General features: G+C 41.6%; 1 protein-coding gene across 3 annotated transcripts in view; it reads left to right on the top strand.

Moving 5' to 3' along the window:
• LOC117431429 (protein phosphatase 3 catalytic subunit alpha-like) overlaps positions 1–22,764 on the top strand; it is a 372,740-nt gene that overhangs the window by 115,567 nt on the left and 234,409 nt on the right. For all 3 annotated transcript variants that reach the window (XM_034927042.2, XM_034927041.2, XM_034927043.2), the window contains exon 2: positions 4,292–4,492. In XM_034927042.2, the coding sequence (XP_034782933.1) occupies positions 4,292–4,492 (201 nt within the window). The remainder of the gene's footprint in view (positions 1–4,291; positions 4,493–22,764) is intronic.

Below are 22,764 nucleotides of genomic sequence, written 5' to 3'. Positions count from 1 at the left end.
GGTTAGTGTAGAGCATTGAAACTTCACAATGCAATACCATAGGGCTGGTTCGTGTAGAGCAGGGGTGCCCAATCCTGGTCCTGGAGGGCCGGTGTCCTCCTGGCTTTTGTTTCAACTGTCCCCTAAATTACTTAATTGGACCAATCAAGCACTTATTAGAAGCTTAATTGGTCCAATTCAGCAATTTAGTGTACAGTTGGAACAAAAACCAGGAGGGCATCGGCCCTCCAGGACCAGGATTGGGCATCCCTGGTGTAGAGCATTGAAACTTCACAATGCAATACCATAGAGCACGTTAATGTAGAGCATTGAAACTTCACAATGCAATACCACAGGGCAGGTTAGTGTACAGCATTGAAACTTCACAATGCAATACCATAGGGCTGGTTAGTGAGAGCATTGAAACTTCACAATGCAATACCATAGGGCAGCTTAGTGTAGAGCATTGTACTCCAAAGGGCTGTTTGCATAGCAGAGGTGTTTGGGTTAGAGAGATTTCCTTGTACATATTAAATGAAAACCCAGACATCTTGTTTAGAAACTTGTTGTGAACCTCTCTAAAATTATAAGAGCCTGTCTAGAACTCTCTCATTCCAACTTTAATGTAATTAATGTACTTTAATGTACATTTTGAAACATAACATGTATTATTTAGAGGTTTGAGTCTGCACACAGATCACAGTGACTTTCCCTGTAGAAAGGGGTTCAGACTTCTGTCAGAATACAAAATTGCGTTTCCAGCATTCCTTGGTCAGGATTTAGTGAAAATAAAGTAGCTGCTATAAAGATGTGAATCTCAGAATCCCTGGCACACACTGTGCTGCTCACATTTTAAAATGCACTGGGGTAGAGCATCCTGCCACAGCATCTCAGAATCCCTGGCATACACTGTGCTGCTCACATTTTAAAATGCACTGGGGTAGGGCATCCTGCCACAGCATCTCAGAATCCCTGGCACACACTGTGCTGCTCACATTTTAAAATTGATCCGGTAGACAGCTGTTTAGAAACAGAGAGACGAGAAATGAAACCAGTAACTACAGAAGCGACAACTTACTGGAAATGCAGTTCAATTAATATTCTGCTTTTCCTTGATACTCCCACTGAAAATGACTACTCCAGACGTAACACTCGACAGAGACACATTTAGAAATGGAATAGAAATATTCAATGACGAATGTTAGAAGTCTCTTTCAGTGTTATTGACCCACCAGCTGCTAGGAGGAGGTGCATTGCATTGTGTTGCAGGGTACAGTCCCTTGGAGATAAAGGGGAAATAAATCCCCCACCAATAAATGCCATTCGATGAATACAATATTTGTGCATCTCTGTCCTTACTCATTAAGATGTTTTGTATATATTTGAAGCATGGAGATCTATTCAGAGGTTCCAATCTCTTGTGAGCATCCAGGGTCTTAAGCAACAACCCTTATAAAAGTTGACCACAGTAAGCTTTTCCCATGGTTATGCTTTACATAGTTTACCATAACTTGCCAAGTTTTTCTAATATGCTTTACGATACCATGTAAATGACATGGGCTTTACAATGCTTACCTATGCTTTCACTATGCTTTATTACATTTTGCTATGTTTTTACTATAGAAACTTATAAGAATGGCTAGTCGTTCTGCATTTGTTCACCAATATTTGTGTGTAAAATAAAAAGACCAACAGAAAAACAATAAGGAGCCTGTGAGTTTGTTGTTTAACTAATGGGGGATGTGAATTATTTTTACACCTTTAAATGTAGTGGTTGGTCTTTGCTGTGGCAGTCCATTCTCTCTTACTGGTGAATTAGAGGAAACAGATGAGTAAGAGCTGAGCAGAGATCTTGATGTAATTGGAATGAAAACATGCTGGGGGTGGAAGGGAATAAGGAAATGTCATCCTGTGTAGGCTGTGATAAAAGACACATAGTAGGTTTTTTAATAAATGTATACAATGAATGTCCTGTATCAGAGAATTCATTTTGCTGAAGAAGAGACTGCTTACAGTAGACTGGGTTAAAATGTTGGGGGCCAATGTGTTAACTCACTAGTCGGTGGCTCACATGTACAAAACACTGTGATTGTTTGAATTGAGCTCCCAGTGGACATTAGTGTATCCAAACACATTCAGCACATGTGGCAGTCCCTGCTTGTGAAAATCTCTGGGCTGAATTATAGTAAGCCCACTAGACTGAATTCATGAGTTAAAATGTAATTATAGGCAAACACTGTCCCAAGTAAAGAAACCAATACTCTCACACAGCTTTCTTAAGCATATGCAAGAAATGAACGGCATTGCAAAGTTAGTGGAAACCACAGGCTCTGCACCACAGGCTCTGCATTCCATCATAAGAACATAAAAGCATTTACAAACGAGTGGAGGCCTTTCAGCCCATCGGTGCTTGTCAAGTTCCTAGTTGCTGATTGATTTAAAACTTGAACCTGATTGACTGAGCACTTGAAGGCTATGTCTTGGGAACCAGGTGTCAGTGTACATGGGCATGTGTTAGGAGATTTTATACCACTCATGTAGTTTTTCATGGTAATGACTGACACCTCAGGGGGGAGGCAATGCCCCTGATGGGTTGTGCTGGTGTAACATGCTCCCTCTCCTTTTAGAGAGCATTCAGGGGCGAGGCAATGCCCCTGATGGGTTGTGTTGGTGTAACATGCTTCCTCTCCTCTTAGAGAGAATTACACTCCTAATTCTAATGAAATAAAGCATTCTTAACCCTTTTCAGATTGTTTTCTAAGAAACCAACAAGATCCTGAACAGTCTCATGAATATCCCCACCCCAACCCCCCTGGTATTCAGACCAGGGCTGCGTTCGAACCCTGGTCTCCAGAGGAGAACGTCTTAACCATGAATCAGTAATCATTGCATGAACTACATACACAGATATGTGAGTGTAATTTAATTGCTGTGTAGCTCTTGGCAGGGAGATTGACATTGCAGGGGGGAGAATATCAACACAACGTGTTCTGATGATGTAGAGCAGGGAGCACAAAGCATTCCCTCAATGACTAACTGGACCAATTAAACCCTATCTAGGTCGCACTTTAGTTATTTAATTGATAACAATACATCCTGTTGTGGAATGGCCAGCGATGACCAGTGTTATGTTCCCTTAAAGTATTGAAAGTGATTATGGATTCCTGCCCTGTAAGAGACTATAACAGTTTATGTGCTAATGCTGAAACGCCATTTACTGAGTAAAAATGTGTACTGTTGTGGGGCACTGCACCATACTGAGTTACAATATTCAAAAAGTGAAACACCTCATTAAAATCACTTACAATAAACACATGCACATGAAAGGGATTTAAAGTACATATTTTTGTACATCTACAGTATGAAGAGATGTATCTTACAAGGCCCTTGACTAGATTCTGAATCAGCTCTGCCCAACCTCTATTTTGAGGCAGATGCAAGTTAGGGCCATGCAAGTGTTTCTCTGAGCTCTTGCTTCAACCTTTTTTTACTTCCAGTATTTGAAGGCTGCTTTGACAATCATATTAAATTTTACAAAAACATATAATAGTGCAGTGTCTGCTTGCCACAGTGCTTACATTGTGCACAGCCTGCTTTACTTCCCAGTTTGTTTCCAGTCCCCAATGCTATGTTAAACCCTTCTGTGTAAATAGACCTGCAGCAGCAGGGTGCTGTGCTTATTTCTGGTTCTGTGGGATCCCGTGTTGATCTTGTTGGGTCGCTGTAATGTATTGTATTTTGTTTTCTTCAGCACTCTTCAAGTTAAACACAAGTGTTTGGAGTAGTTCTCTGATGGAGGCACTTGTCGAAAGGTTTGTCTGTTCTACTTCTCACAAATAAAGGGAGGTACTTGGAGTGTCGTGTTTCCGAGCAGCTTCCAGCAATGTTCCCATTAGATTCTAGCATGTTCTGAGAAACTGGTCCACAAATCAGACATCACAGTTGCTAAAGTTGGACCTACTCTCCTGGGTTCAGTGCCATTCCCTTTCTTTACTAGAAATGAACGACTGATTTTTTCAGAATTGGCCAACTATTTACATTCTTAAACCAGATTATTTGTGTTACTTTTTCATGGGTGCATTATTATTATTATTATTATTATTATTATTATTATTATTATTATTATTATTAGTATTATTATTATTATTATTATTATTATTATTATTATTATTATTATTAGTATTAGTATTAGTATTGGTTGTGTGATTGGACCGCTTTGCTTCTGTTGTCGTTGTACTCAATGGTGTTCCAGCGCTTGTTAATAGTTACATTAAACATCTCTGATGGCTGTTTTCCTGTTTGCTTGTTTCAGCTGTCCCCTTTCCCTTAAGCCATCGTCTCACAATGAAGGAGGTGTTTGACTGCGAGGGCAAGCCACGGGTCGATCTCTTGAAGGCTCATCTCACGAAGGAGGGTCGGGTGGAGGAAACTGCAGCCTTGAGAATAATTAACGAAGGAGCCGCCATCCTCCGCCAAGAAAAGACCATGCTCGACATCGAGGCTCCCGTCACAGGTAGAGGCCCTGTGAACCGCTGCCATTCACCGGGCTGCCCCTATTAAACATGTAGACGTCTTAGTTTATTACAGAGTCCTTTAACCCTTTAAGGGACAAGGGCCATGTGTGTCTCACAAAAACAATGCTAACTTTCATTTTTTTGCAACTAGGTGCACGAAACAGTGTATTTTAAGAAGAAATCGTCTGAACAGCTACTCAATTCCTTGTGTACCTTAAGGTGTTAAAAATATAGGCTCTGTATCCATATGATCCCTGAGGTACTAGAATTGAATTCTGCTCTCAGAATGTTTGACTTTTTGTTTCTAATAAGCATCCTTATTAAAAAGGATTCTTCATACTATATACTGCAGTACTGATAGCATTTCTTTACTAATTCCATGACCTGGAGTTGAGAATTGTAAATCTCTTTCTAGTCATTGCTTTTATGATGTATACACAGCAGTGCCCATGAAGCACTGAACGCTGGTGTGCGTATTGGCTCTAAACTTCCCCCTTAGTTCATTTTCTTAGCTTCAAGCACCAGATACATAGTAGACAGCCTGTAGCTCTCAAACACACAAAGATAAAGAACAAAGCAGGAACTCTTTGGTGGGCAGTATTTAACTGGGGAAACAGATGCAGTCCCAGGGTCTGATCTGGTCTTAATAATAGCCAGGAGCTCTATCTCTGGTTGCAGTGGTGTGACGCCTTTATGTGCCCAGTATATATGTATTGGTGGAGTCTGGAGTGTCACAAACAAATTGCATTCCAGCCGGTCACCAAATGATCAGGTTTTTGGTGTCGTGTGTGGAGTGAACTCTCCTTGACACATGCCTGTTTATTGACTCGATGCACAAGCCCCTTATTGTTCTGTTGGAGATCACAGCTCCAAGCTGAGAAATGTTTTTTTAATGGCTTTAAGAGTAAAACGATAGATCGATATTTGGTCTGTTTTGGAAGATGTCAGGGTACACTTTGAGAGCCCTCAAGCTTCACAGATCCCCGCTTTGTATCCCAGTAGCTCTGCTTCCTGCTTTCTCATATAAACCTCCAGCATCGAACTGTAACTACTCAAGTGAACAGCCCCAAAGTGCCATCACTTCACTTGTGCAATCACTTTCTAATCTTCAGTTAATTTCTTCTGGACAGAAAGTGCTAGTGAACAAGTCTTGAGTAAACCATGCATGGCGAATTCTTGGCCAGCTCATGAACAAAATCCTTTCTCGGAAAACACCAACTTTGGCAACTGGTTAATTTTATGGTAAATAATTATTTACCAAAACTTCAGTTTAATTAAATATAAACTATAAACAATAATAATTCAAAAAAATAATTTACCATTTTTTCTTCGCCAGCTACTCATTGCAGAACAGCTATTTGGCTGTGGAAGTATTACTAGTACTTATTTTTAAATGAAGCAAGTATTCTTTGCAGCAAAGAAAATGCTTTTAATCATCCAGTGAGTATATAATATTTGGCACAACTAACCTAGACTTTGAGTGGGTGGCTGAATTGGAACAGCAAAATAAAATCTACACAGATTCTCTTAGCCCACCACGTTTAGAACAGCATCCTTAAAGGGATAGTGGCCAAGGCCTGTGTAATAGGAAGTGCAGCATTGAAGTATTTGCGCAAAGCGATCAATAATACAAATACAAATACCATTCAACTTAACCATAATGTCTGCATGTTTAATATAGGAGATCTAAGAAATGATGGCCATGCATATTAGGTAAGGTGCATTTACGTGATGCATCGTGGAAAGGGGTTGTGAAGGGCAAGCTGTGGCTGGTTAGGCTGATGCATCATGGAAAGGGATTGTGAAGGGGAAGCTGTGGCTGGTTAGGCTGATGCATCATGGAAAGGGATTGTGAAGGGGAAGCTGTGGCTGGTTAGGCTGATGCATCATGGAAAGGGATTGTGAAGGGCAAGCTATGGCTGGTTAGGCTGATTCATCATGGAAAGAGATCATGAAGGGCAAGCTGTGGCTGGTAAGGCTGATGCATCATGGAAAGGGATTGTGAAGGGGAAGCTGTGGCTGGTAAGGCTGATGCATCATGGAAAGGGATTGTGAAGGGGAAGCTGTGGCTGGTTAGGCTGATGCATCATGGAAAGGGATAATGAAGGGCCAGGTGTGGCTGGTTACGCTGATGCATCATGGAAAGAGATTGTGAAGGGCAAGCTGTGGCTGGTTAGGCTGATGCATCGTGGAAAGGGATTGTGAAGCCTATGTGATATATAGGCTGATGCATCATGGAAAGGGATTGTGAAGGGGAAGCTGTGGCTGGTTAGGCTGATGCATCATGGAAAGGGATTGTGAAGCCTATGTGATATATAGGCTGATGCATCATGGAAAGGGATTGTGAAGGGGAAGCTGTGGCTGGTTAGGCTGATGCATCATGGAAAGGGATTGTGAAGGGCAAGCTATGGCTGGTTAGGCTGATGCATCATGGAAAGGGATTGTGAAGGGGAAGCTGTGGCTGGTAAGGCTGATGCATCATGGAAAGGGATTGTGAAGGGGAAGCTGTGGCTGGTTAGGCTGATGCATCATGGAAAGAGATTGTGAAGGGCAAGCTGTGGCTGGTTAGGCTGATGCATCGTGGAAAGGGATTGTGAAGGGGAAGCTGTGGCTGGTTAGGCTGATGCATCATGGAAAGGGATTGTGAAGCCTATGTGATATATAGGCTGATGCATCATGGAAAGGGATTGTGAAGGGCAAGCTATGGCTGGTTAGGCTGATTCATCATGGAAAGGGATTGTGAAGGGCAAGCTGTGGCTGGTTAGGCTGATGCATCATGGAAAGGGATTGTGAAGGGGAAGCTGTGGCTGGTTAGGCTGATGCATCATGGAAAGGGATTGTGAAGGGGAAGCTGTGGCTGGCTAGGCTGATGCATCATGGAAAGAGATCATGAAGGGCAAGCTGTGGCTGGTAAGGCTGATGCATCATGGAAAGGGATTGTGAAGGGGAAGCTGTGGCTGGTAAGGCTGATGCATCATGGAAAGGGATTGTGAAGGGGAAGCTGTGGCTGGTTAGGCTGATGCATCATGGAAAGGGATAATGAAGGGCCAGGTGTGGCTGGTTACGCTGATGCATCATGGAAAGAGATTGTGAAGGGCAAGCTGTGGCTGGTTAGGCTGATGCATCATGGAAAGGGATTGTGAAGGGGAAGCTGTGGCTGGTTAGGCTGATGAATCATGGAAAGAGATTGTGAAGGGGAAGCTGTGGCTGGTTAGGCTGATGCATCATGGAAAGGGATTGTGAAGGGGAAGCTGTGGCTGGTTAGGCTGATGCATCATGGAAAGGGATTGTGAAGGGGAAGCTGTGGCTGGTTAGGCTGATGAATCATGGAAAGGGATTGTGAAGGGCAAGCTATGGCTGGTTAGGCTGATTCATCATGGAAAGGGATAATGAAGGGCAAGTTGTGGGTGGTTAGGCGGATGCATCATGGAAAGGGATTGTGAAGGGCAAGCTGTGGCTGGTTAGGCTGATGCATCATGGAAAGGGATTGTGAAGGGGAAGCTGTGGCTGGTTAGGCTGATGCATCATGGAAAGGGATTGTGAAGGGCAAGCTATGGCTGGTTAGGCTGATTCATCATGGAAAGGGATAATGAAGGGCAAGTTGTGGGTGGTTAGGCGGATGCATCATGGAAAGGGATTGTGAAGGGCAAGCTGTGGCTGGTTAGGCTGATGCATCATGGAAAGGGATTGTGAAGGGGAAGCTGTGGCTGGTTAGGCTGATGAATCATGGAAAGGGATTGTGAAGGGGAAGCTGTGGCTGGTTAGGCTGATGCATCATGGAAAGGGATTGTGAAGGGCAAGCTGTGGCTGGTTAGGCTGATGCATCATGGAAAGGGATTGTGAAGGGCAAGCTGTGGCTGGTTAGGCTGATGCAGGTGGAAAGGGATTGTGAAGGGGAAGGGGTAAATTCAAAATGTTTATTTTATATTGTTTACTTTGTCTACTACTTGTAGATCTCTAAAATCTTATGGCTATGGCTAAATCTTACAAAATCTTACAAAAATAGATTATCAGATAGTTTCACAGATCAGCACTAATCTTGGACTACTCAATGTTAATTTACATAAAGTAATCCAAGATTAGACCTAATCAAGGGTCTGTGAAACTACCCAATAATCTCTTTTTGTCTGATTGTCTATCTCTAATCTGTAGAGAACATGTTACAACTTGTAGGACTTTTCATTATAGTTGACCTAGAAGGTTACAGCTGCATACAATTAAAGCTAGCAGCTTGTAGCTTGGATTTGTCGCTGAATGGTAGACCTACTATTTTTATTTTATCTGCAGGTACTTGGAGTTTTATATGTTCTGAACAGCAAACTGGTCATCGTAAACCTAAAAGATAGTCTGTGTTAAATGAGCATGGACAAAGCAATGAGTTTAAGGTTTTTATTCAGCACAGGCCAATTGAAATCAAGAATACAAAGAGAAGGGTCTGCCAGATTTAAGATTTGAAGTGTGTTTAGCGCAGATACAGGATGCCTCGATCCTCTCTCCCTGGGAGACCTGGTCTAATGCTGAGATGCCTGCCTGAAGTTCAGCTGGACTGTCTGGAGGATGGGAAGGTGAAGTCCTTCCAGCCCCCCCCCCCCCATTTCAGCTGGCAACTTCATATTTTCAATGTCATGGACTCCTCAGGCACAATCTAACGCCTCCTTTGATTTTACCCCATGACCGACGATCGCTGCCATATTGGGGTCAGGTGACATTTTAATTTCCAGATGATAGACCTAATGCTTTTAGATGTTACCTTCATTCTTGGTACACAGGTGTATTCTGTGATTCTCTCATTATTATTATTATTATTATTATTATTATTATTATTATTATTATTATTTATTTCTTAGCAGACGCCCTTATCCAGGGCGACTTACAATTGTTACAACATATCACATTATACATTATACAGATATCACATTATTTTTACATACAATTACCCATTTATACAGTTGGGTTTTTACTGGAGCAATCTAGGTAAAGTACCTTGCTCAAGGGTACAACAGCAGTGTCCCCCACTGGGGATTGAACCCACAACCCTCCGGTCAAGAGTCCAGAGCCCTAACCACTACTCCACACTGCTGCCCTCTCAGTCAAGATTGATCATAGGTATTATACTGTGATTTGCTGTGTGTTTAAATTACCACTGCTCCTCATTAGAAATATCCTGTCACATGATCCTACATGTGACATTAAACATGTTACCCTGGAGTACTCCATGCAAACCCACCATCTTTATCAAATCATGGCGCCGAGCAGGTGGAGTCTTTATACCTAAAGAAAAAGATTCTACAAGCATCAGTCAGTGTCGTCCTATTTCCCTATTAAATGTAGAAGGCAAGATTTTCTTCAGCATTATTGCTCAGAGATTGTCAACTTACCTATTAAAGAACTGCTTCATTGACACTTCAATACAAAAAGCGGGCATTCCAGGTTTCCCAGGATGCTTAGAACACATCAATGTGATCTGGCAACAAATTCAATCGGCTAAAAAGGATAGGAAGGAGCTCCATGTGACATTCCTGGATTTGGCTAATGCATATGGTTCAGTGCCACATGAACTTCTTTGGGCAGCATTTGATTTTTTCAGTGTACCAATGACAATAACAAATTTAGTGAAAGCCTACTTTGGAGATTTGCAATTTAGTTTTTCAACTTCAGAATTCAGCACTACATGGCAATGCCTAGAGGTTGGAATAATGGCAGGATGCACCATTTCTCCACTGGCTTTTACCATGGCAATGGAAGTAATCATTAGGGCATCAAAATGGGTAGTAGGAGGAGAGCGCTTGGCTTCTGGAATGCGACTACCACCAATTCGAGCATACATGGATGACATGACAACCATGACTACAACAGTAGCCTGCACTAATCGGTTATTGGGCAAATTAACCAATAACATTGAATGGGCACAAATGCAATTCAAGCCCACTAAATCAAGGAGCATCTCTATAATTAAAGGCAAAGTAGTCGATAAAACATTCTTCATTAATGGTGAGGCAATACCAACAGTGTCTGAGAAGCCAGTGAAGAGTCTTGGGAGATGGTACGACTGGGATCTAAAGGACACAGTTCGTGTGGGAGAAGTTAGACAACAAGCAGTGGAAGGGTTGAAGAGCATAGACAGCTGCGCTTTACCAGGCAAACTAAAACTCTGGTGCTTTCAGTTTGGTCTACTGCCGAGGTTGCTGTGGCCACTGACTGTGTACGAGGTTTCTTTGACAACAGTAGAGAAGCTGGAAGCTTTAATCAGTTCATACATCAGGAAATGGTTGGGAGTTCCACACTGCCTCAGCAGAGTGGGACTTTATGGTAAAGGAATACTGCAGCTACCAGTCTCCGCTCTAACCGAGGAGTTTAAGTGCGCCAAAGGTCAGACTGGAAATGACATTAGTAGAGTCACGCGACAAATGCGTAAGGGAGGCAGCACCTGTGTTGAAAACTGGAAGTGGGTGGCAAAGAAAGCTGTGGAAGATGCAAAGGCTGCCCTTCGAATTGGTAATATCATGGGGCAAGTTCAGCATGGAAGAGGGGGTCTTGGTCTCAGTTCAGCTCCTCCTACATGGCACAAGGCAGCCCCAGCTCAAAGGAGGAAGCTGGTAGTCAACGAGGTGCAAAAGCAGGAGGAGAGGATGAGGTGTATAACGGCCATTTCCCACGCCAAGCAGGGAGAATGGATGAGATGGATGAGATGGGAGAGTGTGGAACAACGCAAGATTGGCTGGCAAGACCTATGGTCAATGGAACAGAGCAGGATCAGTTTCCTCATCAGGTCAACATATGATGTTCTCCCATCACCACAGAACCTAAACCTCTGGGTAGGAGAGGATCCCTCATGTCCTTTGTGTTCATCACCTGCAACATTAAGGCACATTTTGACAGGATGTAAGGTGGCTCTTAGCCAAGGACGGTTTACTTGGCGCCATGACCAGGTGCTGCGATGTTTGGCCTTAGCATTGGAAGACAAGCGTAACATGACCAATAAGTTGCCACCTGTTCCATCAAAACATTAAACACAAAAGACAACATTCCTCCGCCCAGGAGAGCAACCACCAAAAAAAGATGTTAAAACCAATCCTCACCCAGGACAACTGGAAGCTGCTAGAGACTGGAAAATGCTGGCAGATGTTGGTCAACGGCTTATTTTTCCACCTGAGATTGCCGCCACTAACCTTCGACCAGATATTGTCTTGTGGTCTGGATCAGCACGCCTTGTTCACCTGGTAGAGTTAACAGTGCCATGGGAGGATGCTGTAGATGAGGCGTATGAGAGGAAGAAACTGCGGTATGCTCAACTAGCCACTGAAGCGGAACAGCGAGGATAGAGAGTCAGGGTTTACCCAGTGGAGGTGGGTTGTTGAGGATTTGTGGCACACTCTACAACCCGGTTTCTCAGAAACGTCGGATTCAGTGGCCAAGAGTTGCGTCGCACAGTGAAGAACTTATCTGAAGCAGCAGAGAGGAGCAGCAACTGGCTGTGGTTGAGACGGAAAGATTCTGGCTGGGGATCTCAAGCACAATAGAAAGAAAGAAACGCTGATGTACAGGTAAGTAAGCTGGGCTGAGTTGAGTGGGGGACGGAAGGGGGTGATGCTGGGACGTCAGAATCACCGTCGAGCCCTCTTGAGGTGTCGTGGGCTAGTCGACGAAACACTGAGGATGGAAGGTGCCCACTTGAAGACCCCAGAGATGTACCCTACTTAGCTCAATCCAGACGGTTGTCATGCTGATGCGCTGGGGAGGCCGCACTGTGGTTGATCCCCGGAGCCAGCATCGCAGCCGTTGTGTGTGCTGATGCGCCAGGGAGGCAAAATAAGCTGATCCCTGGAGCCAGCATTACACTTCAGCCATTAACACCAGACAGAAGGATATCTACATCATCATATGGAAGGAAGCATAAATGGATGGAGACACATATGGATCACATTAGTTTACTGTAAAGCTACGTCTTAGTTGGTGTTTATCTTGGCGAGAGCCAAGTTCAAATCAGCATGAAGTTTTAACATCTACTCTCGTGTAATGGAAATCTTGGCACAGGACACAAATATGTATAGCAAAACCAATAAAAAAGATGTTTCCATGTTATTGGATTTATGGCTACAGTTCACATGACATTGCACAAGTAAGCTTCCATTGTTATTACAAATGATTATTACACATGTAGAATTTGTATATAAAATATATTGTCAATTACCTAAAACATTATGAAAATTGTAAATCACTTATTGAAACAAAACCACTTGTAGAATAAGTAGGCTGCCTCGCTGCAGTCGCTTGTCTCTGCTACTAAACTGAGAAACTGAAACTTGTATTCTGCATCACTGACAGTTTCCACCAAAACCATCATCGAAATACAGTAATCAGTTCACACTAAATTAAAATAAACTGTATTACATTTAGTAGGTATATTGATTAGATGTTGTAATTATAATAAATTCCTGTGTGTGTGTACCGTGTGGTGTCTCGTGTGAGTCTCTGTAGCACAGTGATGCTGTGTGTCTGTACCACGTGGTGTCTCGTGTGAGTCTCTGTAGCACAGTGATCCTGTGTGCGTGTACCACGTGGTGCCTCGTGTGAATCTCTGTAGCACAGTGATGCTGTGTGTCTGTACCGCGTGGTGTCTCGTGTCTGTGTAGCACAGTGATGCTGTGTGCCTGTGCTGTGTGGTGCCTCGTGTGAGTCTCTGTAGCACAGTGATCCTGTGTGCCTGTGCTGCGTGGTGCCTCGTGTGAGTCTCTATAGCACAGTGATGCTGTGTGTCTGTACCGCGTGGTGTCTCGTGTCTGTGTAGCACAGTGATCCTGTGTGTCTGTACCACGTGGTGCCTCGTGTGAATCCCTGTAGCACAGTGATCTTGTGTGTCTGTACCGCGTGGTGTCTCGTGTGAGTCTCTGTAGCACAGTGATCCTGTGTGTCTGTGCTGCGTGGTGCCTCGTGTGAGACTCTGTAGCACAGTGATGCTGTGTGTCTGTACCGCGTGGTGTCTCGTGTCTGTGTAGCACAGTGATCCTGTGTGTCTGTACCACGTGGTGTCTCGTGTGAGTCTCTGTAGCACAGTGATCCTGTGTGTCTGTATCGCGTGGTGTCTCGTGTGAGTCTCTGTAGCACAGTGATCCTGTGTGTCTGTACCGAGTGGTGTCTCGTGTGAGTCTCTGTAGCACAGTGATCCTGTGTGCCTGTGCTGCGTGGTGCCTCGTGTGAGTCTCTGTAGCACAGTGATGCTGTGTGTCTGTAACGCGTGGTGTCTCGTGTCTGTGTAGCACAGTGATCCTGTGTGTCTGTACCGCGTGGTGTCTCGTGTGAGTCTCTGTAGCACAGTGATCCTGTGTGCCTGTGCTGCGTGTTGCCTCGTGTGAGTCGCTGTAGCACAGTGATGCTGTGTGTCTGTAACGCGTGGTGTCTCGTGTCTGTGTAGCACAGTGATCCTGTGTGTCTGTACCGCGTGGTGTCTCGTGTGAGTCTCTGTAGCACAGTGATCCTGTGTGTCTGTACCAGTCTCCACTGCGGTACTGATGCCTTCAACAGTGTGTTTGAGTTTGTTGTTATACTTTAATTGGTAACATTTAAGAGGGACAAACCCTTTCTAATACAAATAAAATAAAGGCATTAGTCAAAGCGTGTCAAACCTGTGAATTTATGATAGAATTTCTATATGGATATAGTGTACATACAGTGTACATTGTTGTGTCTTCCCATTCCTTTATACAGATGTTTAATTGTATGAAAAAGCACTGCATAAAGCCCAGATTGTGATTCTATTATATTAGGATCCCTCTGGATTTCGTGATAATGATATCAGCTTCTCATCGTTTTCCTTTGCTAATGTGCATTGTGTCTGCTACATGCGGCTAACATTATTATACATAATATATCACTGCAAATGGAAGTTTGAGGAGAGAATGTATCATGTTAAATAAATCTCACTGTAGCATTACAAACCAGAACAATCAGAAGCATTCCTGTTTACAATGCCCTGACCTACTGTATGATGTAAACACTGGAGTGTACGTTCAGTTCAAAGATCTTTATATTAAAGTAATTGTAGCAAAACCAATGTTACAGCAAACATTGATTGTGAAGCCCCATACAGTAAGGTGCGTCAAGGGAGTACTGTACCAGCGGGGTGGGACAGTTGTTTTTCTTAACGAAAAATATTACCTCTGAATATCGGTTTGATTTGTGTTAAAACTAAAATATATTCTACTTGGTTATTATTTTTTTTTCTCACTGTAATTTACCTGCTTGTTTGTAATTTCTCTGTAAGAGAAACTGAAACGAAATCTTCTCATAGATAATAAGCACGTTTTTTTTATATAATTGTACAGGACTGAGTAAAATTCCAATTGAATAAAAAACAAAACAACGAAACCCCCTACAAGAAGATATCTTCAGCCAGCTTTCGGATAACACTTAGAGTGGCCGGCAAAGCTGACAACGAGGTAAACAGACAGCCCTTGTTTTACCCCTGCTGTGTTGGCACTGAACTCTGCTGGAAAAAAAGGGACATGAAGGACTGCTGTGCTGTAAATAGATCATCTTGGGTTGTCTGTCGGGACTGTACCATAAAATAAAACTTGCTTACTAAGGTGTGTGTACATTAGTTTGTGTTACATGGTGGATTGAGGCTGCAGTCTCTTCAGGGGTGTCACATTTACATAGCCAGAGTTGTGCGTTTCTTTCTTTATTTTTTGAGAGGGGTAGAAACAAAATACAGTTGCATTTCTTTATTGAGAGCAGCGTTTATTCGAGGGCGGGGTTAATTTGAAGTAATACGGTAATACCCCTTTGCTTGCCTGTCCTTCCAGGAAGTCTGCTTTAATTCCTTGTTCATGTCTCCCCAGCAGTGTCTTCTGGGTTGAAGCATATTATTGGCTGAAAGTATGTCAGTCAATAGGGGAAGCAGCTGATTCCTGTGAAGAGAAGGTGACAATTTCACTCTCCATGTAAAATTACCCAAGAAGTGCAAGACAGTCTAAAAGTATGGCTTGCAAAATTAGTATCGTGCATTTTCTTTTTTTTATCGTAGCCTAATTAACAATTACCACAAAACAGATCATGGTACCCCATTAACACGTTATGATACTATACAGTACCTTAAATGTACTGCACACCCTTTACAGAGATAATCAGTCATTTTACGGTGTACTAGGCTGCAAGTAAAACACTTTTGTTTTCTGATGGTATGAGTCACACTTTCCTTTCTTTGCAATTAAATACTTAATAACAAGTAGCTTTCAAGTTAAGAGGAATGAAAGTAATGAATAGAAAACAATGGGTAATTGGGAAATATGCAAATGTTAGCATTACAAGAGCCAATCAAAATGCGTCAAAGTCACCTAAAGGCCACGATACACTATGCAATTTCAGTGCAATCCGATCGCATGCAATCTGATTGCGTGATGGCATGCAGTCGATCGCATGCAGTCTCTGCTGATCGCTCCGGGTGCAATAGGGTGCGATCGGACGTGATGCACTATATATAGAGGGTGTTTGGAAGCGAGAACGAGAGTATTTGTATACTCCTATTTCGTATTTTGATGTTGCTATGCGCATAGAACATACAGCATGTGTACTTTTGTGTTTGTAAACATTTCTGAATGTGCTTATTTTACAGAATGTATTAAGGATTTATTTTTAGTTTTAATAAATACATAAAAAAACAAAAAAAATCATTGTTATTTTTGCATAAATGTCATCATCCAGAGCACTCGTACTTTCAGTTTAGGACTGTTTCGGTATATCTCTTACAAAAAAGTAACATAGGCTACTGCAAGTAGTTATGGTCCTCTTGGTACTATCTTATTTTGGCACACTTACAGTACTACTTTTGGACATTTTTTTGTAATGGATATGTGTGTGTGTGTATATATATATATATATATTGTAACATAGCAGGGAGGGGGTTAAAATCCTCCCTGCGTAAAACATGTGCACAGGCACATTGTTCTTAGTAGTTTATTGTTTTGCTTTATTGTTTAGTTAGTTTTGTTAATTGTTTTATTATTAATTATCCCCTGCACCTGGTAGTTATTGTTAAATTAGATCCAGGTGCAGGGTATTTAAAGAGTGCACTCAGTTGGCTCAGGGCTGCTGAGTAGAAGGACATGGAAAGGAGTACTCTGTGTCCTAGCAGTCCCAATGTAAGTACTGTGCTGTGTTTAGCTTTGTAAAGCATATGTTTTGTTTGTTACGGGTAAACGGGGTATCCGTCCCGTGTTAGGAAGGGCGTTCCTGTGTGTTTAGTTAGTGCTCGTATGAGAGCTAGGTGTTTATTTTGTGTTTTATTTTGTTTTTGTTTGTTTTATTAAAAGTGCGCGTAAGCGCTGAACCACCTATTTCTGTGTCTGGGTCAATTTTTAAAGGGGCAAGAACCGTGAATGGTGCGAGTCGGGTCACAATATATATATATATATATATATATATTATAGTGTAAACCCGGCTGCACTCTCCGCGGTTCGCTGCCCCTTTAAAAGCAGACCCAGGACACAGAAATTGATTTTTCAAGCACTGACAAGCTATTTTTAATAAATAAAACAAACAAAAACCAAAATAAACATCTAGCTCCTTCGGAGCGCTAATTACACAGTTATGCAGGTCCCTGACTAGCTTGCAGGACGGCTAAGCCGTTTACCTGGCATAAACAAAAACACACAGTTTTATCACAGCACTTACTTTTCTATTGACTGCTCGGAAACAGAGCACACCTCCTGTCTCTTTCTACTCAACAGCCTTGTGCAGACTGACTGAGCAAAATAATCTGTTATACAATGACATTCGAAATGCGTGTAGAAAAGGAGAAGCCATACTAATGGGGGATTTCAACTTCCCCCATATAAAATGGGAAAACCCGATGGGGGGCACGACGGACGAAATTGAAATGGTGGAAATGACAAATGACTGCTTCCTAACGCAATTTGTCAAGGCACCGACTAGAGGGGAGGCATGCCTTGATTTAGTCTTTTCAAATAATGAAGACAGAATAACTAAAACAGAGGTCAGAGAGCCATTGGCAAACTCAGACCACAACATGGTCTCATTTGAAATATTTTTTAAAACCCCAAAAATAATGACTAAAGCTAAGGTTTACAATTTTAGAAAAGCAAACTATGAAGGTATGAAACAGAGACTAACAGAAGTAGATTGGAGTAAAATAGAGAAAACATCCACAGAAAAAGGATGGCTGAGGCCAAGAGAGAGATAGAAATGAACATTGCTAAGGGGGCTAAAACCAATTCCAAAATGTTTTTTCCAGTATTATAACAGCAAAAGAACATTCAAAGAGGAGGTTAAATGTCTAAGAGACACAAATGGCAAAATCATAGATGAAGAAAAAAAATAGCAAATATATTAAATGATTACTTTTCACAAGTTTTTACAAAGGAGGATACGGACAACATGCCCCACATGTCGACCTGTTCCTATCCAGTTTTAAATAACTTTAGCATAACAGGCAGAAGTGTTAAAGGGACTAGGAGCTCTTAAAATAAACAAATCCCCTGGGCCGGATGAGATCCTCCCAATAGTACTCAAAGAAATGAAAGAAGTTATTTACAAACCGCTAACCAAGATCATGCAACAGTCTCTTGACACAGGGGTTGTACCGACAGACTGGAAAATAGCAAACGTAATACCGATCCACAAAAAGGGAGACAAAACCGAACCAGGTAACTACAGACCAGTAAGCCTGACTTCTATTATATGTAAACTTATGGAAACTATAATAAGATCCAAAATGGAAAATTACCTATATGGTAACAATATCCTGGGAGACAGTCAACATGGTTTTAGGAAAGGGAGATCGTGTCTAACTAACCTACTTGACTTTTTTGAGGATGCAACATTGAAAACGGATAACTGCAAAGCATACGACATGGTTTATTTAGATTTCCAGAAAGCTTTTGACAAAGTCCCGCATAAAAGATTAATTCTCAAACTGAACGCAGTAGGGATTCAAGGAAATGCATGCACATGGATTAGGGAGTGGTCAACAGGTAGAAAACAGAAAGTACTGATTAGAGGAGAAACCTCGAAATGGAGTGAGGTAACCAGTGGTGTACCACAGGGATCAGTATTAGGTCCTCTGCTATTCCTAATCTACATTAATGATGTAGATTCTGGTATAGTAAGCAAACTCGTTAAATTTGCAGACGAAACAAAAATAGGAGGAATGGCAAACACTGTTGCAGCAGCAAAAGTCATTCAAAATGATCTAGACAGCATTCAGAATTGGGCAGACACATGGCAAATGAAATTTAATAGAGAAAAGTGTAAAGTATTGCATGCAGGCAATAAAATGTGCATTATAAACATCATATGGGAGATACTGAAATTGAAGAAGGGAACTATGAAAAAGACCTAGGAGTTTATGTTGACTCAGAAATGTCTTCATCTAGACAATGTGGGGAAGCTATAAAAAAGGCCAACAAGATGCTCAGATATATTGTGAGAAGTGTTGAATTTAAATCAAGGGAAGTAATGTTAAAACTCTACAATGCATTAGTAAGACCTCACCTAGAGTATTGTGTTCAGTTATGGTCACCTCGTTACAAAAAGGATATTGCTGCTCTAGAAAGAGTGCAAAAAAGAGCAACCTGAATTATCCCAGGTTTAAAAGGCATGTCGTATGCAGACAGGCTAAAATAATTGAATCTATTCAGTCTTGAACAAAGAAGACTACGCGGCAATCTGATTCAAACATTCAAAATCCTAAAAGGTATAGACAATGTCAACCCAGGGGACTTCTTTGACCTGAAAAAAGAAACAAGGTCCAGGGGTCACAAATGGAGATTAGATAAAGGGGCATTCAGAACAGAAAATAGGAGGCACTTTTTTACACAGAGAATTGTGAGGGTCTGGAACCAACTCCCCAGTTATGTTGTTGAAGCTGACACCCTGGGATCCTTCAAGAAGCTGCTTGATGAGATTCTGGGATCAATAAGCTACTAACAACCAAACGAGCAAGATGGGCTGAATGGCCTCCTCTCGTTTGTAAACTTTCTTATGTTCTTATGACTGCACCTCTTAAATACAGGACAGCTGGAAATACAAAATGCATGGCTGAAATCGTGGTGCACACAGGAAGGCTTCGTCTTTCTTGAACATTGGAGTACATTCTACAACAAGGACTATAAAGGCGGGATGGACTGCACTTCAACAAAAAGGGAACCAATCTACTCAGAGAAAGAATCCTTGAGGAGTTCCAGAAGCATTTAGAAAGGAAGGGGGAAAAAACAAAAGATCAGAAGGGAGTCCACTTCAAAACAAGGGCAACAGCTCAGGTAAGACAGCCATTAAATGTATTTATCTAAATGCTAGAAGTCTGAGAAACAAAATGCTAGAACTTGAAGCTGCTGCACTAACAAGTAACTACGATGTGATTGTTGTTACAGAAACTTGGTTGTCTGAGAGTGATGGAGACGAATATAATATTAGTGGGTACACACTGTATAGGAAAGACAGGCAGGACAGAAGAGGCGGAGAGGTAGCGCTATACATAAGAAATAGTCTTGTAGTCCAGGTGTTAAGTCTGGACAAAGAAAACAAAGCAGAATCAATATGGGTCAGAATAATGGACAAAAATTAAAAGGGCATAATAATAGAAGCATGCTATAGACCGCCAAATTCATCAAAATAATCTGTTATACAAAGACATTAGAAATGCGTGTAGAAAAGGAGAAGTCATACAAATGGGGGATTTCAACTTCCCCCATATAAAATGGGAAAACCCGGTGGGGAGCACGACGGACGAAATTGAAATGGTGGAAATGACAAATGACTGCTTCCTAACGCAATTTGTCAAGGCATCGACTAGAGGGGAGGCATGCCTTGATTTAGTCTTTTCAAATAATGAAGACAGAATAACTAAAACAGAGGTCAGAGAGCCATTGGCAAACTCAGACCACAACATGGTCTCATTTGAAGTGATTTTTAAAACCCAAAAAGTAATGACTAAAGCTAAGGTTTACAATTTTAGAAAAGCAAACTATGAAGGTATGAAACAGAGACTAACAGAAGTAGATTGGAGTAAAACAGAGAAAACATCCCCAGAAAAAGGATGGCTGTTTTTTAAAAAATGTAGTACTTGAGGCGCAAAACAATTACATCCCAAAAGCAGACAAATCTAAATCTAAAACAAAATGGCCAAAATGGTTTAATAGATCAATTAAAAAAAAATCAGCAAAAAAGGACACTTTACAGAGCGTTTAAAAGGGACCAAAAGCAAAGAACACAAAAAGAGTACTTGGAACTGCAAACACAATTCAAAAAGGAAGTTAGAAAGGCCAAGAGAGAGATAAAAATGAACATTGCTAAGGGGGCTAAAACCAAATCCAAAATGTTTTTCCAGTATTATAACAGCAAAAGAACATTCAAAGAGGAGGTTAAATGTCTAAGAGATACAAATGGCAAAATCATAGACGAAGAAAAAAAATAGCAAATATATTAAATGATTACTTTTCACAGGTTTTTACAAAGGAGGATACGGACAACATGCCCCACATATCGACCTGTTCCTATCCAGTTTTAAATAACTTTAGCATAACAGGCAGAAGTGTTAAAGGGACTAGGAGCTCTTAAAATAAACAAATCCCCTGGGCCGGATGAGATCCTCCCAATAGTACTCAAAGAAATGAAAGAAGTTATTTACCAACCGCTAACCAAGATCATGCAACAGCCTCTTGACACAGAGGTTGTACCGACAACTGCAAACGTAATACCAATCCACAAAAAGGGAGACAAAACCGAACCAGGTAACTACAGACAAATAAGCCTGACTTCTATTATATGTACTTATGGAAACTATAATAAGATCCAAAATGAAATATTAGTGAGCGACTGCTGTACATTATTATCCACTTGGCAAAACCTTTGAATTTGAGTAAACTGTATTTCTTGTGGTAATAACTGCTGCTATCAGCAGTAACTTGGAGCACATACATGCAACATGTCATGTTTCAGGGAAATCTTCTATCGGCGCGAAGTGAAGGTACAGTTAGGCACAACAAAAGGCCAACCAATAGAATGTTAGCAGAAGCTGGGAACAGGCGGTCGCCCTAGCAACCAGTAGCAGCACTCAGCCACAGTCAATTAAAATGTTTGTGGAGTTGAAAAATCTGGTGGCAGTTGGCAATTTAAAGTCTTGCGGCAGTCCAGTATTTGATGGCTTACCTTGGCGTTTACCAAATACGACTGACTATTGTGGCAGCTCCAGGGTCTACCAGTCTTTACTGTAAGCTTTTATATGAGAGCTCCCCCAAAAAGGGTTTCTGTTCAGTAGATTTTTATAATCCTTTTTACTGACACTGCAAGGCTACACAAGTCTGTTCTTCCAGGAATGTACATTAAAAAAAGAAATGACTATCAAAGGCACACAGAAAAGACAGTAAACACACCAGCAGTAATGATCACAACAAAAACACAAACCCACAGGAGAGTTTCAAAATGAGCTCATTAGGGTTTGGGGAGCTGCTTCATTCTGCCATTCAATATGAAGGTTTACAGCAAACCTCCCAGATAAGAGCTGTAATAAATTGGGCTGCAGGAAGGTCTTGAAGCTGGTTCTTCAAGGGGGTTTTGTGAAGCCCCACGGTAATCGTACTGCCTTTGAGTTACAGGGAATTGGCAGTTCATTAGTTTTCAAATGCTGACCTGCAGTAAAACTTTATGTATATCAGTGCACTATTCAAAACATATTCAAAATGATAAATATAAATATTCAAAAACTTTATAATCAAAACATTTACGAACGAGAGGAGGTCATTTGGCCCATCTAAGCTCGTATGGTTCCTAGTAGCTGATTGATCTAAAAACTTTATCAAGCTGTGATTCAGCATCAACAACATGACTATGTAACCCATTCCATACCCTCACCTCCTTAACTCTGTCCTAAGTCTATCTCCATTTAATTTCCAACAGGTCCTGGTTTCTGTGCTGCGCTTAAACTATTGGTTATGGTTAACTTTGTCAACTCCTTTTAAGATTTTAAAGACTTCAATTACATCCTCCCTAATTCTTCTTTGTCTAGGCTTAATAAATTTAGTTCTTTCAGCCTCTTTACAACTCATTCCACTGTATGAAAAATAGAACACAGTACCTGGAAGCTGACAGAAGTTCATTATTGAAGTGAGTGATTCATTATTGAGTGATTCCTGCACCCACACTGTAATCAATGTTTTTGCACACTATATTTCAGCCTGCAAGCATATAGACAACTGCTGTTAGCTCCCTTAGTGCCTTCGGACAACAGTCAGATCTGTCTGTACTAGCACATGACAAA

This window comes from Acipenser ruthenus, chromosome 22 (genome assembly GCF_902713425.1).
Source record: "Acipenser ruthenus chromosome 22, fAciRut3.2 maternal haplotype, whole genome shotgun sequence".
Lineage (NCBI taxonomy): Eukaryota > Metazoa > Chordata > Actinopteri > Acipenseriformes > Acipenseridae > Acipenser > Acipenser ruthenus.
The sequence above is the reverse complement of the archived record's forward strand: the minus strand, read 5'-3'. Positions and strand labels throughout refer to the sequence as shown.